The sequence below is a fragment of the Egretta garzetta genome, unplaced genomic scaffold, assembly GCF_000687185.1.
Source record: "Egretta garzetta isolate BGI_Z169 unplaced genomic scaffold, ASM68718v1 scaffold546, whole genome shotgun sequence".
Taxonomy (NCBI): Eukaryota; Metazoa; Chordata; class Aves; order Pelecaniformes; family Ardeidae; genus Egretta; species Egretta garzetta.
In genome coordinates this window covers 31,976-48,132 of record NW_009259986.1, presented here as the reverse complement: position 1 = coordinate 48,132, position 16,157 = coordinate 31,976, and the positions used below count along the sequence as shown (strand labels likewise).

Below are 16,157 nucleotides of genomic sequence, written 5' to 3'. Positions count from 1 at the left end.
GAGGAAGGAGAGCTAGAGTATATATACATGAAGAAAGAAAGAAAGTGATTAGTAGTTTGTGTATACAAAATGTGTCTTAGTTCTAGTTTTTCTTGTTTTCTGTTTTATTTGCTTTTGCCTAGTTAGATGTTCATCTGTAATATTTGAAGTATAGGATTAGCCAGTCTATGTTTGTAGGTAGGCAATTTAATTGCTGAAATTAATGGGAAATTTACACGTTAATCTTGCGTATCCTTGACCCTGGCTTGCCTTACTCAGTAAGTTCTGTAAAGGAGAGCACTCTCTGAGATAACTGTAGAGAGATCTCAGCAAAGTCATTAACTTGTTTCCTCCACCACACTTTGGTGGCAGAAGGGACGAAAAGATACTGCCCGTCAATTCTAGACACAATGGGCCCAATTCATCCCCAGCATAACTCCATTCATTTTGTCTAGTGACTCTGGGATGAATTCGGCTCATTTTCTGTTAATACTGTTTTTGTTTCATCAACAAAAGTGATTGTACTGCTGTGTGATTACAATCTTTCCCAAAGAGTACCATGTTCATATGAGTGCTGACTAAAAGCAAATACAATGTCTATGGGAGTTGGTGGGAATAAAATCCTTCCTAATGAAGTGACTTGGTGTCATGGTCTCGGATTTTTGTACAGAATTCTGAAAAATGCCTGGATGGCTTTTGAATGAAAGAAAGAGAGAGTTATAAGCATAAATTATATTGTGTAGTTCTCTTCTGAGTCAGCAAATGTAAACACAGATACCAAATGCATTAAACAAGATTAACATTGTAGGTCTGGTTCAAACACGGCCTGAAAATTGTTAAATTTAATCTGAGGTGTTTTAATTGTTTCTTTGATGAGAAATCATGTTAACTAATAGGTATATGAACACAATTCCTAAATTCCCTTTTTTTTTCTCCCCCTTCACTTAGTAAAGAGCGCTCAGCAGTGGAGTCTTGAAATTGAGTCTATTTTTGATGTAGTCAGCTCCAAGCCAATTGCAGGTCTTGTGACTGTGAACATTCCCAAACTGAAAACGCAGCAAACATTCAGTGTGAAGCTTCAACCTGGAGAAGGCAGCATTGTGCTGCTTGTAAACATCAACAAGGTAAGGAGGTGTGTGTGGAACGCTAGCCAACTGCAAAATGTTTCCCCTGGTTTCCAACGTGTTTTTCTGCCTGCGTGCCAGTTTTAGGCCTCCCTCCTCTTCCTTTCCGTGTTCCTGACTTTAACAACAGTTCTGTACCCCTTACAGGATAGGAGAACAGTTCTTTTCCTCTCTAAAAATTGATGTCTGTGGGGCTACATACCTCAGTGTCAAAAAGACGATGAAGCCTTTCCCTTACTGCAAAACAAAAAGACCACATCATCACTGGCCACTGTTAAATGAGCTACTTAGGTAGATAACCTTTGGATACCGTGTGTCACTTCACTTAAACTGACAGTAGGTATCTTGTCTCCCATGCTATTGTTTACTGGTCTGATTGGGACTAGAATGTACTACAGTATGCATGGCACTCCCGGGAAAGAGAGGAAACATCCTCAAACCTCTCAGTACATATTCTTTCAGGTGAAAAGAGCTCTGTAAGGAACTTGACTGGCAGTAAGGTTTGTGGAAATTTTGTGGAGTAGTACTTCCTGACATTGGCCTTGGGTAGACAAAATTCATGAGGAATTTTAGAGAGGTAAAGGATGCTGTAATAAGGAGAGAACTCAACTGAAAAATGATTAATTGGGTTATACGCGCCAGTGATGAAAGAGGAAAGAATTGGTGTGCTTGCCTTCAGAGGGTGTTGGGAAACTATCTGGTGGCAGACTTAATTCACCAACATTATTTCACTTCTATAGAATTTGTTTTGCATGTGTTTTTTTTAAGAAACTGTTGAGTTTTATCACACAGGTGTAATTAAGAAAAGATATATAGACCTGAGAGATGAAGAAAATCAGTGTGTCTGTTCTAGTTGACAAATAGGTAGGTGTCTTGAATTAGGCAGTGAGCCCAGTGTGGCAAAAAGAAGCATGAACTTTGTCTTGGCTTCTTGCTCAAAGAGCAGGGCCCTAGTAGAGCTGACTGTGCAGAACTGAACCTGACAGCGGCAGGCCCAGGCCCGTGGGCAGGGTGGGCGTGATGGTGTTTTCCACTGGAGCCAACAGTGTAATGGGAGCTGCCGTCTGCTTCACTGCCACAGGGCACAGTTAGATTTGTGGGTGAGCGATGTGCTGTGAGCAGGAATTTGGGGCTTCTGACAATTCCGGCAGTTAATAACGTTTGAGGGTCTGCCCTCAAACTTTTGTATATTTTACTGACTCCACTGATGTTCTCTATTGCTGTGTAACTCTGCATTTGTTTCCCTAGTTTGAATGTGTTGTGCGTGTATTCTCAAGTTCTCTTGTCAGTTGTCTGAGTGGAGAAAAAGCATGTGTTAAAAGCAAGCAGGGTGACTTACATACTTATGTGCTTTGTTTTATTTTGACACAGAAGCAGAACATCATTACAAACATACGATTTTTATTACTCTTGTCATCTGACATGCAAGTTGCACGAGCAATCACAAATACTCAGATTCATTTAAAACAATCATTAGTATCTGCTCAGCTGTTCCAGGGATTGCATTAAGCAGGCACTGAATGTGAAACTTCAAAAGTTATTTTGGTTTATTTAATTGCCCCACCCCCAACCTCAGAAGAAATCTGTTAGTGGAGTATGACTGCAAGTTTGTGAGGAAGCATTTCCTTCAGAGCAGAGGCAACAGTGGTTTATTATTCTTTGTATACAAAAGGCTTTGCTGCATGAATTCACATCAGCTGATTTTACGAGAAGCCCTGCAATGTATTCTCATGTATTGATGAGCCTAACGGAGCCTTTACTCTGTACGACAGACTTGGGTGGTGTATGTTAAATAACGAGACCTCACCAGAAATTTCTTTCTAGTTGAGAGCTTATTGCAGATTATGTTGCAAAGTCAGTAGATGTTTGAGTGGCATGTATCACCCGAGACGTGTAGCAGTCTTCCTGCAATTGCCACACAAAATGCTGTGTTGCTAACATGACAGCATTTTGCTTATCAGCTACTGGTGAGCATGGGGATGACATCATCAGTGGCCAATGAGATGCTCCAGCCGTGCCAGGCGGCTGCAAACACTCCCTTGTTGTTGAGGCACACGCTCATTTTGTGCTTCCATTTGTATCCTTGCAACACAGAGATTAGTACTTCTGCACAAGGAGTTATGATAATTCTGTATCGGGGAAGCTGAAATGTTAGTAAATACATTCACGATTGTGTCCAAGTATGGCTACAGCAAAACATATTGTTGGGCTGCTCTCTGGCTTCATTTTATTTGAAAAGATTGAGGCGCTCCTTACGTGACTATTCAGTACTGATCCCTCCATTGTTTGGTTGCATGCATTATTGCTTTCTTTCCACGATTTTTGTTTTGTGCACTCAACTGGCAAATGTTGGCAATAGGGTTGAGCAGCAGAAGTAGGCTGCTGGAATGAAGGTATAATTACTCTGTGGCTAGAAAAATGAGAAAACTAAATCATTCTGTCATCCTAGGGGTAGGTTTTTTACATTTGGAAAAAAATATGGAGTAGTAATGACATGATTAGAAGCATAAAGGAAAAGAAAACATTGAAAAGAAAGAATGCAATTTATAATTTAACTTAAATAAGCTTGACGTAAGTGAATCAGTCAGTATGGTCACATATTACCAAAGTCACAACTGAAAATTGTCAACTCTATATATTGAATGTTGAACATGATAGGTAAAAGGGCCAATGAGAGGAGGGGTATGATACACAGGCTAGTGGATGATATTTGCTCCTGACACAGATATTTGAGTTTTGGAGTAATATTCTGCCAATCTACCTCAGGTGAAGGGTAGCAGCTAGACGTGCACATGCATGTGTATGTGTGCTCATGGCCTACTATGGACACAAGATTAAGTGATAGTCTGGACTTCAGTGGAAGAAATCGTACTTCTCTCTTTAAATAATTTCCACCTGAAAGCTACAGCTGGCGATATCCCAGTTACCATGGCTCAGCTGAGGCACATAAACTCATTAGACTTGTGGTAATTCAATCAAACATATCTGATCCCCTAGGTGTATGTTATACCTCTTTTTATACACATTGGTCTGACTTTCTCTGATGTTCTGGTCTGATGTTCAAGAGTTCTACAGTGGAGACTTGGTGGCCAAATGGACATGGAAAGCAGAGTGGATACAATGTGACAACAACTTTCATCATGGAGGCAGGATACCAGATTGAGAGATTTTCAAAGGTGAGCCCTTCAGCTTGGTTACAGCTGGCATTGCACTGCTACTGTTAGGGCATCTGCTATACATAGCAGGAATAGCTCTTAAATAATTTGCGGGATTGTAATATGCATGTGAAAATGCTAATGAGAAACAAGGGGGTTTTTAATGTCACAGTGTATGTTTACCTGTTTTCTGGTAGCCCTGGCTTGTATGGATGCCTTTACTTGCTTTTAGATTGGAAGTTGTTTACAGTTAGTTGGAAGCCTCAGACAGGAAAAGATGTTTACTTCAGTTTTCTATCTTATGAAAAAAACCACTTTTAGACATGATATGTCAGGCTAATGTTTTTGTATCATGCACTGAAAAACCCTTTTAGATTTCTGTAGATTATGTGAAGGTTTATTACTGAGATTTTTCTTGTTAATTAAATTTTTAAAGAATTTGTGGGATAGACACGTTCCTAAAAAGCTAACGTACGTTAATTTATTACAATGTGATAGATGTGTTTCAGGTTTAAGAAGAGATAACATCCTAAATATGACCATGAAAGTAATATTCAGAGATATTTGCATAAGGGTTCCTGCAACACACTGCTGTATAATTTTCTGTTTGTTTTTGCTAAGAAACCTAGAAGAGGTAATTTTCAATTGTCCATTGGAAAAAAAAAATCATACAAATTAGACTGGGCTCCTTATGCCATCAGCATGTGGAAACAACCAAGTAAATGTACACATTTATTAGGTGGTTGTGATGTGCATTGCTTCACTAAAAACTAGTCTGGTCACCAGGCATCTAAAACTGCTATTTGCTGTAACATTTGTTCATGTGAAAAATCCTATGAAAAGCAGTAGCTTCTGGAGCCCTAATCTTTATAGGGCTAGCTCTTAGTTTGATTATGTAGTCATAATAATAATACTTCTCTATTATTAGCAGTTTAATTTTGAAACAATTAAAATACCCACACCAAATAAACATGGCATATTATGCTTGGAAAAACTCGTTGTAGGAAATATGGCTATAAAGTCTGTAAAAAGGAAAAATCTGTTGTTACTGTGTGAAAACTGCACAATGATAGGAAAACTAATTGATTCCACTTGGGTAGTTGCATCAGGATATTTCATAGAGCCCTGTGGCGTATGATCATAGGGTCTTCTTGGTCTACAAAAGATATTCAGAAGCCTCTTCTTTTCTATCTTTAAGAGGAAAGGGCGGGGGGGGGAAGCCAATACACCGCATAGTGGGCATTATAAACTAACCAGCATATGAAACCTTCACAGATTCACAGTGTAAAGTGTAGTCTTCCTTCATGTGTTCTGTGAAGCTCTGTCTTGCATTCTGACACACACACGCCACCACCCTGAGCTGTATGAGTGGAAAAAGGCTCCATACGTGGTTTTTTCATGTTCTAGCACAATTTGCTCTCATGTCAGCAGGACTGAATAGCAACATTCATACAGCTTAATAAGAATTTTGAGTAGTTCCGGAGTCAGATTCAGGGATAAATGTTCCTCAAAGTTGTTCTGTTGTCCACCTAGTGCTGTATTCAGGTGGAATAAGTTTCCTGCTTGCCCTGCCCCTGCTTTTAAAAAACAAACAAACAAAAAATAAAATAGGGGTGGGACATTTCACAAGTGGTTTGTCTCCATATGATTATCTACCTAACTTTGGACAGGTGAAAACTAAAGGGCAAGAACTGTATATGTGAGAAAACACAGCTTGGTTTTATGTCACGTTCGGCTACCCTTAGCTTGAACTTACTGTCTGGTTTCTGACATGTTAGAGTAGTCTCCAAAACATTAACTAATCCTTTGGGAAAATTTCTGGGTAGCCTCCCAGTATGTACTTGCAGGAGCTCTATAGAGCCCTAGCCAGCTGTGCTGGGAACCTCCTTGACTAAGGGAAGTCCCTACTCACTCCTGTTGAGAGTAACAGAAAAATAAAATGGAATAAAGCAAGCATCCAGGACAGGGTTCGTTTGGGGTTTGTTTAGTTTTTCTATTTGAATACTTTGGTTTAGAGTTTGTTTGTCAGGTGAATGTGAAACAAAGTCATAGCCAGAAATTCTCAGAATGAAATTGTTTTTCTTGAGGGGAGGGTCTGTCCGGTCCTGTTTGCTATTGGTAACTTGCTTTTCTTCTTGCCATGCCTACATCAAGGAATTCATTACCTCTTTTCTTGCCTTGTGAAGCATTTGTTTGCTTTTCAATTCTGTTTCCCCATCTTTCTGTACGCTTATTTCTTCAACACTGTAACTGGAGTTTTTTTATTTCATGAGGCTGTTTTAGTACTTGGAAGATCTTAACCTCTAGCTGTCTTTCCCTCCTTCCCCCTACACCCTCTTTTCCCCACAGGCCTTTTAGCATGACTTCCAGAAGTCTTTCCTTTTGGCTTCATAGTTTTCACACTGCTTTCATGCTGTGTGCTAATTTGTTAGGTCACTGGGGCGCTCTGTGATCTTATTTCAGCTCTGGGCATCTTCATCCCTGTTACTTTTACTACTGCTAAATCTGGGAATGCCAAATGTGATCCACAGGTCACTTAACTGGGTACAAAGCCTTTGTATGCGACTCAGAAAGATGGGTATCTGTTTCTTAATTGTGTACAGAACCCGCTGATTAGTCTGTGGTGGCTAGAGAGCCTCTTCTGTGTGCTCCAAGATTGAGAGAAATGTTCAGTGCTCAGGCAGCAAGGTCTGTCAAACAGATTTCAAGGTGGCCAAGGTCTCTGTAGCCAGAAAGGCACATAACCAAGCATGCCAGATGCTAGCTGTCTCCCCTTGCCCTTCTTTCACCCCACAAGGCAGAAGGAAGCTGCTGTAGGAAAAGGAAGAGGTGCTGTATTATCAGGTGGGCCTCTGGGGGGCAATGGAGTGGGAACACAAAGGCACCAAACCCTGGAGGCCTGGGAATGTGAGATGGGGCTGAGGAGCTTTTCCTCTTGCTCATGCTGTATGGGTGGTCCTGGCTGGGTGTTTCAGCCTCTCAGATTGCCTTGGGTTTGGCCAGTTGCATGAGTTCCACTTGAGCATGAATAAAGCAATATCGCATTACTTCTGTTAGTAATATAAATACCCCATTACAAATGCACTCTGAGACAGTCCCAACCTGCCTGATGACATCCATTAAGAGGACCTCCCAAATACTTTGGGAGCACCAACTGTAAATCCCGTTCCATTTTGTGCCACAAAAAAGAGCTACACTGGAGACTGAGGAGTTTTTCTCCAAGTAATTGAATTCACTGGAGGAAGGTCAGAATTTTTTTGCTAGTGTAGTACTCGTAATGTAGTTTTTCTTTTGTAGCCTTCAGTAGTTAGGGTAACAATAAAAGATACTGGTTATTTTTTTTAATTCAACTTCTCACATAAAAATAAATCTGCATAATTCTAGGAATGGGTGTAAGACTGTAGTCCTAAAGCTAAGTTCTTCACGCTGGTCTATATTCAACTGACCAGTGTGCAGTGGGATCACAGTAGAAAAAAGGCAGGGCATGCTGTCCTCAGCACATGTATGTGCACAGAGATACTGGACAGAGAGTCTGAAATGTCTTCTCAGTGGTCTGACTTGGTAGTTTGTCTCTAGCTGGGAATTTCTTCAGTGGTACTGATGCTGAGCCCCATTTGCCACTAATCCACTGTTGCCCCTAGGGCAACACTGTAAAACACTGAAGGACTTGGGGCAAGTCCCTCCCCCCTTTTTTTTTTTTTTTAATTCATTCAGTTTCTATGTTTTGGTCATTACCATGATGCAGAGGGGTTTAGTTTGAGGTCACTGATCTGCAGTCTTCGCTCATACATCTAGTTTGTCATGTCTGTTGTCTCTGTCCAGGTGTCTAATAATTGTTCAATTGACTAAGAAGTACTAAAGAGGAAGAAAAAAAAAAAACAGACCTTTGTCTTCTCTACCACTAGAAATAATTTTCTATCTGTATGATTTTTGATGAGCTGAAAGCTTAAAAACCACAGTTTCATAGTGGGATTAGTCATTTTCCATTTAAACTTCAGCCTTTTCTGGTGTGTGAAATAAAGAATTATGTATATCACTTAACCAGGTTAATTTTAGCCTGATTTACTGACAGATACTTGTCTCAACTATAGGTTGTGGCAAAGCGAGAACAGGCTGTGCTCTACTAGCTGACCTTTTGAAAAGGTATAGCAAATAGTCGTTTGAGGGCGGAGTGATTGCTAGCTTTGGGGTAGTCTAGAAAATGAGGTTCCTGCCCTCCTGACCCAAACTTGTTGCTTCATGTGAGTTGGCTGAAATTTCCTGTTAGCTTTCCTTCACTTTATTTAATTTCCTAATTATCTCCCTATGATGATGAGCAACAGGTACCAGAAAGAAAAAGTTTGCTTTCTGGTCTAGAGAAGTTGAACTGGAACAAGGATGCAGGAGAAAAAGTCTACAGTCTCCCTGAAAGACTTGTTTTCTGTAACACTTTGCAGCTGTGCAGGAGCCTAACATGGCATCTGCCCCATGGCAGGTGGGGAAGACACCTGTACAAATAAGGGGTTAGTGCAAACTATTATTGCAGTCAACTAACTGCTCTCTCATGACTATGGAATTGGCTGTGTTTATCTTAGGGCAATCAGGATGCCCCTCAGAGCAGCATTGTTGCATTGACTGAAGTAAAGTCCCAGAAAATGTCCATAACTTCTTGAGAACTGTTCTTCCACCTGCAGCAGGAAGAAGGAATGGTTTCTTTTTCAGTGTCCACAGTACACAATACCAGATATTGGGCTGAAAGAGCAGCTGTGAAAGTTTGACTTCTGCTTGAGATGTGCATTTATCTGGAATGACCTTTAATACCTTACACAGAGTTAGCGGTTATTTAGCTGAACTGGTCTCTCTAAAATCTTATTGCTGTTCAAACACAGCTGCAATGGCCAGAGGGCCCTTCACTTCCAAACCAGCATTTGTGTTTGCATGCATGTCTTTCTCTGTTTAATTGCTACACCTACTAAAAAGTATCATTTCAGGACAACAAAAGAAGATTTTGCTTTTACTGGATGAACCTGTAGCTAGGCATTCAGGGACAAGACTTGCAGCTGACCTGCTGTAGTCTGCATCTCTAAGGAGAAAATTGCAGATTAAATGCAACCGCTTCATTCCTCTTACTGGTCCTAAGCTGGGCTTCTGACTGAATTCTGCAGCAAACATGCACCTGTCTCTTATACCTGTATATATGTGCACATGCTTTCGCTCTCTCTCTCTTAATATGGTAGCAACTTTAAAAAGTGAACAGGTTTATCAGAAGGATTCTTTTTAGCCCTGTTACAGTGTGTTTTAATCAAGCATGAATTTAGAGATGAGACCGTGTCTTTTGACTCCTTGACAAATTCTAAGCTGCTAGTGTTCAGTTGAATCCCTTTTGTAATGGTTTTTGTGATTTATTTTGTTTTAATTAACTTTTGTCTGCTTTAAACCAAAGTTTCATGTTTTCACAGGCCTATTTTCGGACAGTAGAACTTGTTCAGGAGCCTATTCCTGGCTCACCAGGTCTGAGTTTCTACTTTAGAATCAATGGCCGACCCATTTTCATCAAGGGCTCGAACTGGATTCCAGCAGATTCTTTCCAGGACAGAGTCACCTATGACACGTAAGCCACATTTGATGTTCTCTAAAGAGAAACCATCATGTTTTCCTCCTCTTGATTTTTTTTTTTTATCTGCCCTCTATCAATGGGTGGCATTGGGAGGTGGAACTCCTTTCAAGGTAGGACACTAACTGTTGTGGGTTGGAGGCCTCAGAATTACGGCTTAATTAATATTAATAGGTTTGAGTGATGTTCAAGGCATGTAAGTACATTAACTGATGGGAATGTTGTAGTTTGCTGTTGAGAGGTTGCTGGCCTTTCCTGTGTTTTTAGTGATGATCCTCAGGCTGTCTGATCATATTGCCTAGGACACGTTCATTGGTACTCAGGGGAAGTCCACTTCACCCATGTCCTAACCCATCTCGTGCAGGGAGACATAAGTGCATAGTAGCCTCTCTCTACTTTTTTTCCCCTCTGGTCCAGGATTCTTGGATTTCAATGATGCAACACCCCAGAGAGGCAGGTGGGATGGGGGCCACGTTGTACTTTGCCTAAACTTTGCTCTGGGTACTTGGGGAACTGGGACAATAGGGCATGCTGTAGTATGCATTCATATGCAATTTAGAGACTTGCCAGCATGATTCAGGAAAAATTAATGCAGCCTGAATCTCTTATAATGAGATTCAGAGTCTCAGTCTTTCTCCCCCCCCCCCCCCCGCCCCTTCTCAGTATGCATTGTGGAACTCAGGAGGAGAATATAGGTTTCTGAACATGTTTAAAAGAGGATTTGAATTCAAGTGATTGATATTTAAAGCAAGTAATCTCTAAGGAGAAAAGAGCAACCTGTTTAATAAAATATAGTATTTCTAAATCTGGTCCTGCCAATACTTCTGTAAAAACACTTACTTGCATGTGTCACTCCATCCATTTCATAAGCGTTAACAGGACCAAGTAACTTTTTCATACAAAAAAAAATTGCTTTTTGAGAGCTCAGCCCAGACATGCAGGCTTAAAAGGTATCAAAATAGTCTGGTTTCTATCAGAGTTATAAGTCTTGGATTGCCTGCTAATGATGAATGTTTGGGGTTGGGTTGTTGGTTTTTTTTTTTTGCTATAACCTTAGAAACTCCTAAGTGATACAGTTTCACAAAACTTACATAGATCTTCTTTTTGTATTTGACAGATTATGGCTACTCTTGAAGTCTGCAGCAGATGCTAACATGAATGCACTTCGGGTTTGGGGAGGAGGAGTATATGAACAAGATGAATTTTATGATATTTGCGATGAACTAGGAATAATGGTAAAAACAATAAACACAGAGCACGTATTTAAAAAACTGACAAGAACTTGTAAATAAAAATCCACTCTAAATGATCAAAATAAGAGAATTAATACATAAGTTCTAGCCACCTTTCCAAAGGACGTGGTGGAGTACCAAGCTGAGAACTCAGATCAACCTGGTTTTTGTTTTGTTTTGTTTTTTTAATTTCTTTTTAATTTGAGTGGTTACTGACTATTGAGGCTGTCTGTTGAAACTGGAAGTGATACTTCGGAGACTTTATATTAGAACTTCAGCTTGTATTTTTTCTTGTAACTAAGGCTACAACTCTGTTCCTTGCTCATCCCTACTTCCCAGCCCAGAATCTCCTCTTCATCTCCCCTTCCTTTTCTACCCACTGTCTTTTCCATGCCCCCTCCCCCACCCTCACTTACATTTCCCACAATCAGAGCAGCAGGACTATGGCTTTAACTTGCTGTCTTCTAGCTCTTTTCAGACCAAAACTCTCATCTTTTATATACTGCACCTCTCTCCCAGTTTACATTTCCTACTCTCTTGGTAAAGAATGAGAGAAGAAATGAACAGCTGAGGGACTGGTACTAGTGATGTCACTTAATGCAGGATGATGTTTACACTCTGTTGGTGAGCACAATAGAAGAACTTGTGGACTGTAGGCATCAACAGGCACTTGCAACACTCAGTCAAACGGTTGTGGAACAAATAGTGCATGAGAGGGGGGTTATTAACAAGATCAAATAGTTTTTCCACAGCAGCCAGACTGTGGGGCCCTGTAGCTGTGTTTAGGGCTTACTTATGTGAGAATAGCCATGCTGAAGAATCCGAGTGCTTGACTGTATCCCCCAGATTGAGAGCAAAGGCCTTGCAATCTGACCTCAATGAGGATTTAAGGCCTGCTGTATTTGAGTTTTGGGCTTTCAACCACCTCAGAGTTCTCAAAACACCAAAGAAGGTAGTCATGCTTTTCTCTGCTGTGGAAATGGATTTTATTTCTTTTAAAAGTATTTTCTCTTTTATAGCAATAGCTGAAAAGGTTTGGGTTTCTCTTTTTGCTTCAAACTTTTTAAACAAAAATATTTCACTTGGCCTGAAGCCAACCATGGAAGGCCTTATCCGGAGGGCCACTTTGAACAAGCTATAATTGAGTATAAATGTAGCTGTAAGGGGAACACCTGCTGCAAACGCTGATAATCCTAGATGAGTACCTTTGATTATATGAGCTTGGAGGCACACATTAATAAGTTTTGATGAAATAGTCACTAGGTGGGTGAAGGCCAAGTTGTTTCTGGTATTAAAATCCCAAGAAGTGTATTTGGTCTTACTTTACAGCATAAAAAGCAGGGAAACAGAATTGATACCTTGCTGCCTTCTGCTGTGTGTGCTTGGAAAAAAAAAGTTACGTCTATTTTAGTCATCTGAATGAGTGCCCTGATTTCAGGGCTTCTGAGCACTTACAGTTCCTTCATTTTTGACACTAGGCACCTAAGTAGGCCACTTAGATCTGTGACTGTACAGTGCTCAATGCAAGATTTAAGATCTTATTTAGCAGCCAAAATAGCAAGTAGATGCAGAAAATCAGACCCTTATTCTGGAGGGGGTGGTGCTGGAGGCTTTTGGTTTTGTTTCTTCTGATGGTCTTTCAAAGGCTTAAAAGTGAATTAGAGTCAAACTGTGCTTAAGGAAAAACAGCGATAGCTCGCTGAGGGAAATAGCAAAAGTTTCTTTCAATTGAGAGTTTTGACTCCACACAGTCACTGAGGCATTCTGAGTGATTCTTCAGCAACAGCTTTGCTTTTTTCTGTACAGTGCTGGGAGTGTAACAACTATTAATGGACCCATTACCTCCCACTGTTCCCTATCTTCAGTTTTCTTGGGAACGTATGCTGAAAAGAGTTCTGGAAAAGCATGTTCTCTCTGCAAAGAAAATGCAATTGTATGAGAAGCTGGTCTGGCTTGCTCTATTTATATAGTATGGTGTTCAGAAAAGTATAGTCTCCTACAGACCCCTGTGGGTTAATGTGGTCCTTCAAGAGATCTTTTCATTAACATTTGAGACTCTATCAGGAGTCTCAAAGTTACAGCAATTTAAAAAACAGAACAGGTAAAATGAGATCTTGCCTACATCGTTTGGCTTCTTCCTTTCCCCTTTTTTGTACCTTCTTCTTCAAGGTACAAATGGAGTTCATTGTTGAATTGAAATGCTTGGTGTTCTCTAGTGGTATCTACTTGATTTTTCTTTGCAGAGAAAAATCACTGTGTTGTTAGAAGATCTAGTTTGTTTCTGCCCCTCTTACTGGGTAAGATCTGCTCTTTTTAAGATCAGTTTGCAGATTTGGTATGGAAGTGTTTTGTTAACAAGTACACTTGGAACATCTGTTAAGTGTGCTCAATACCACATCAGAAGAATTACTGTCTCTTTTTAATAAGTAATCAGGATTTGGTGTTACATTTGCAAAGTAGTAAAATACAAAATTGTTCTGTTCAGCTGGAGATTGGCCCACGTTAACATTTGAGCAGCGCATGGGTTCTAATTATTCCATTGAAACTTCTTGAACTCTGTGTACTGAGCAATATTCCACTCATCAGTGAGGCTGTGAGGATCTGATTCCTAAGGGTAAATATTTTATAAATCTGATATTGAGGAAAACCACAGTAGAGTATGTACGTACTGAACCCCATGGAGGATGTGATTGTTTTGGTGGTACTTTCCAAGAATAACAAATAGAACATTTCAGTTTAATTCTTTTTGAGATAAATAACTTCTGTCTGAACAAAGGATTGTGCATTCCAATACCCGTTTATTTTTCAAGTATGTAAAATGATTTGCTAACAGATTTTTTTATTTTTTTTTTTTTTTTGTATTTTCTTTCCTTTTCTCTGTAGATTTGGCAGGATTTTATGTTTGCATGTGCGCTATATCCAACTGACCAGAATTACTTAGATTCTGTAAGAGCAGAAGTTTCTCATCAGGTATTTTGTCCATGTGTCAAAGCTGTATTTCCCACTACCTGTTTTTGATTGACTGACTGTGTAAGTTAGCTTTCAAAAAATGCTTATTTAGAAGTGTTTGTTAGTGTACCCTGATGTAGCAGATACAAAATATAACCTTGCTAAATCCTCTTTAACTTACACGCAGGAGTAGTCAGTCAAGCAGAGGGTACAGGCCTTCCTTGTGTCCAAACTGGCCTCTTCTCAAGGATGTTTACAAGCATTCACTGAGAGTGAGCTCTAATGATTGCAACATGCCTTAGCACAGAATTTACCCTTCGCATGTGTCTGAGTAGATTAGGGTGGAGGTACATATGTGCATATGGTGGATATATGTCAGCATATTAGAAGTCTGCCCCTCTGTAAGTGTGTTTTGCAAAAGTTTGAGCCTGGAGGAGAGCTGAGGGAATAGTGAGCAGTGCAGATAAAAACAGGAGTTGTAGGCTCAGTGTATGCAATACGCATGTGGACTTATGATCCAAGTAGTAATGAAGTGATTTTATTTTTTTGTTTATTTTTGAGAGAAGTAATTTTGCTTGACTTCTGAAACTGTAAGTTGTATTTCAGGTAAGGCGTTTAAAATCCCATCCGTCAATTATTGTATGGAGTGGTAACAATGAAAATGAAGCAGCAATTGCAAGCAACTGGTTCTCCATACCTTATGCTGACAGAGAAGTCTATATCAAAGACTATGTGACGCTTTATGTGAAGATCATCCGAGAAATTGTTCTTACTGTAAGTGATCTCAAGAAACTGTAGGGCGATATGGCTTGGCAAAAGGTTTTAGTGTTTGCAATTTGAGCAACTCAGGATTTCTTTCTTTCTTTTTTCCTTTTTGTTTTTTAAATCCTTTTGGGGAATGAAGAACAGCACATTATTGCGGAATTGCACTTGCCAAGCTCTTGTAAACAGCTCTCTAAACTCAAGTGTTATCTGTAAAGTTAAACAAACCAAAAAATTACTTGCATCTTTAACACTTTGTGATATGTAAAGGAACACCTGAAAATGTGGTGGATCTTGCTTCTTTTTTCCTTCCTGTTTTTAATAGATCCACAAACGCCTTTTACTTCTAGTGGACAAAAACCAACTTGTGCATTAACTAATTAAATCTAGATGGTCAGATTTTCCTTATACTGATTTTGTTGAAGGATACTGTCAGAAAGATTTAACAACCTTCAGGCCTTTTAATAGCAATTGAAGACATACATAAAGACGCTATTTCTTCAGTGTACTCTTCCACTAGCTGACTTAAGTTTTTTGGCTTAAGCAGGTTAAAAAAAAGCTATGCTAAACGTTGTACTCATGCTGTGTAGTCATTATATTGTGTGTTTTTTGAATAACACGCTAATGCTATTTTACAGTATATGAAGGCAAAATAAAATATTTTGAGATAAGACTTAAACTGTGAGCATGCAGACCAGAAGCACCTGGAATCTGTAATGAAGTCTAGTACGATTTGGCACTACCTATTTTGCGTAGCTTTTGTAGTTTTATTTCTCCTCCTAGAAGTATTGCAGTTCTTCATTATTTAATGGAATCTGCTTTTAACTAACTCTTATATATGTATGTAGAGTGAAATCTATTTAAAAGTCCCAAACTGATGTCACATAACTGTATCAGCATTAACAAACAGTGCTTGAACCACAGGTGTGTATTATAAACTCTCCTGTTAGCTAAGAGACAAAATGTTGCAAGAGTTTTGTCCAGTTAAACCTTCCTTCTTCAAGAAGAGTATGAGTTTTTGTTAACCTAAAAATGCTAGTGGCCTTTTCCTACCCAGTTATCCCTTGTATAGTATGATCTCACTGACTTCAGGGTATGATAACTTTATATGATCTCTTATCCTTTTCAGGATGAGATACATTTCACGTTATGAGGCCCATGACCCGAAGTTTCCCTTTACTAAGACAGGCACTCAGTATTTAGGTGACAGCAATACTACTGCTTGTTGTTGGAGGCTGCTGGCATTGTCAGAGTAGTTGTAATCTGAGAATTTAGAATACCTTTTTACTGGAAAAGTTGAGATACGAGGAAACAATAAAAATGAGGCCAGGTTTGAAAGAACCTGCTGAAAAAGGATCCCACT

General features: G+C 39.6%; 1 protein-coding gene across 11 annotated transcripts in view; it reads left to right on the top strand.

Annotated features, from left to right (window-relative positions):
- MANBA (mannosidase beta) overlaps positions 1-16,157 on the top strand; it is a 63,566-nt gene that overhangs the window by 23,711 nt on the left and 23,698 nt on the right. For 10 of the 11 annotated variants that reach the window (XR_004842249.1, XR_004842248.1, XR_004842247.1 and 7 more), the window contains 6 exons: positions 928-1,103; positions 4,169-4,279; positions 9,697-9,848; positions 10,969-11,086; positions 13,967-14,053; positions 14,639-14,806. Coding sequence is in view for 8 of the 11 variants with exons in the window: in XM_035896028.1 (XP_035751921.1) it covers positions 928-1,103; positions 4,169-4,279; positions 9,697-9,848; positions 10,969-11,086; positions 13,967-14,053; positions 14,639-14,806 (812 nt within the window). In the remaining 3 variants the exon portion in view is untranslated. The remainder of the gene's footprint in view (positions 1-927; positions 1,104-4,168; positions 4,280-9,696; positions 9,849-10,968; positions 11,087-13,966; positions 14,054-14,638; positions 14,807-16,157) is intronic. The other variant, XM_035896031.1, reaches the window with a different exon arrangement.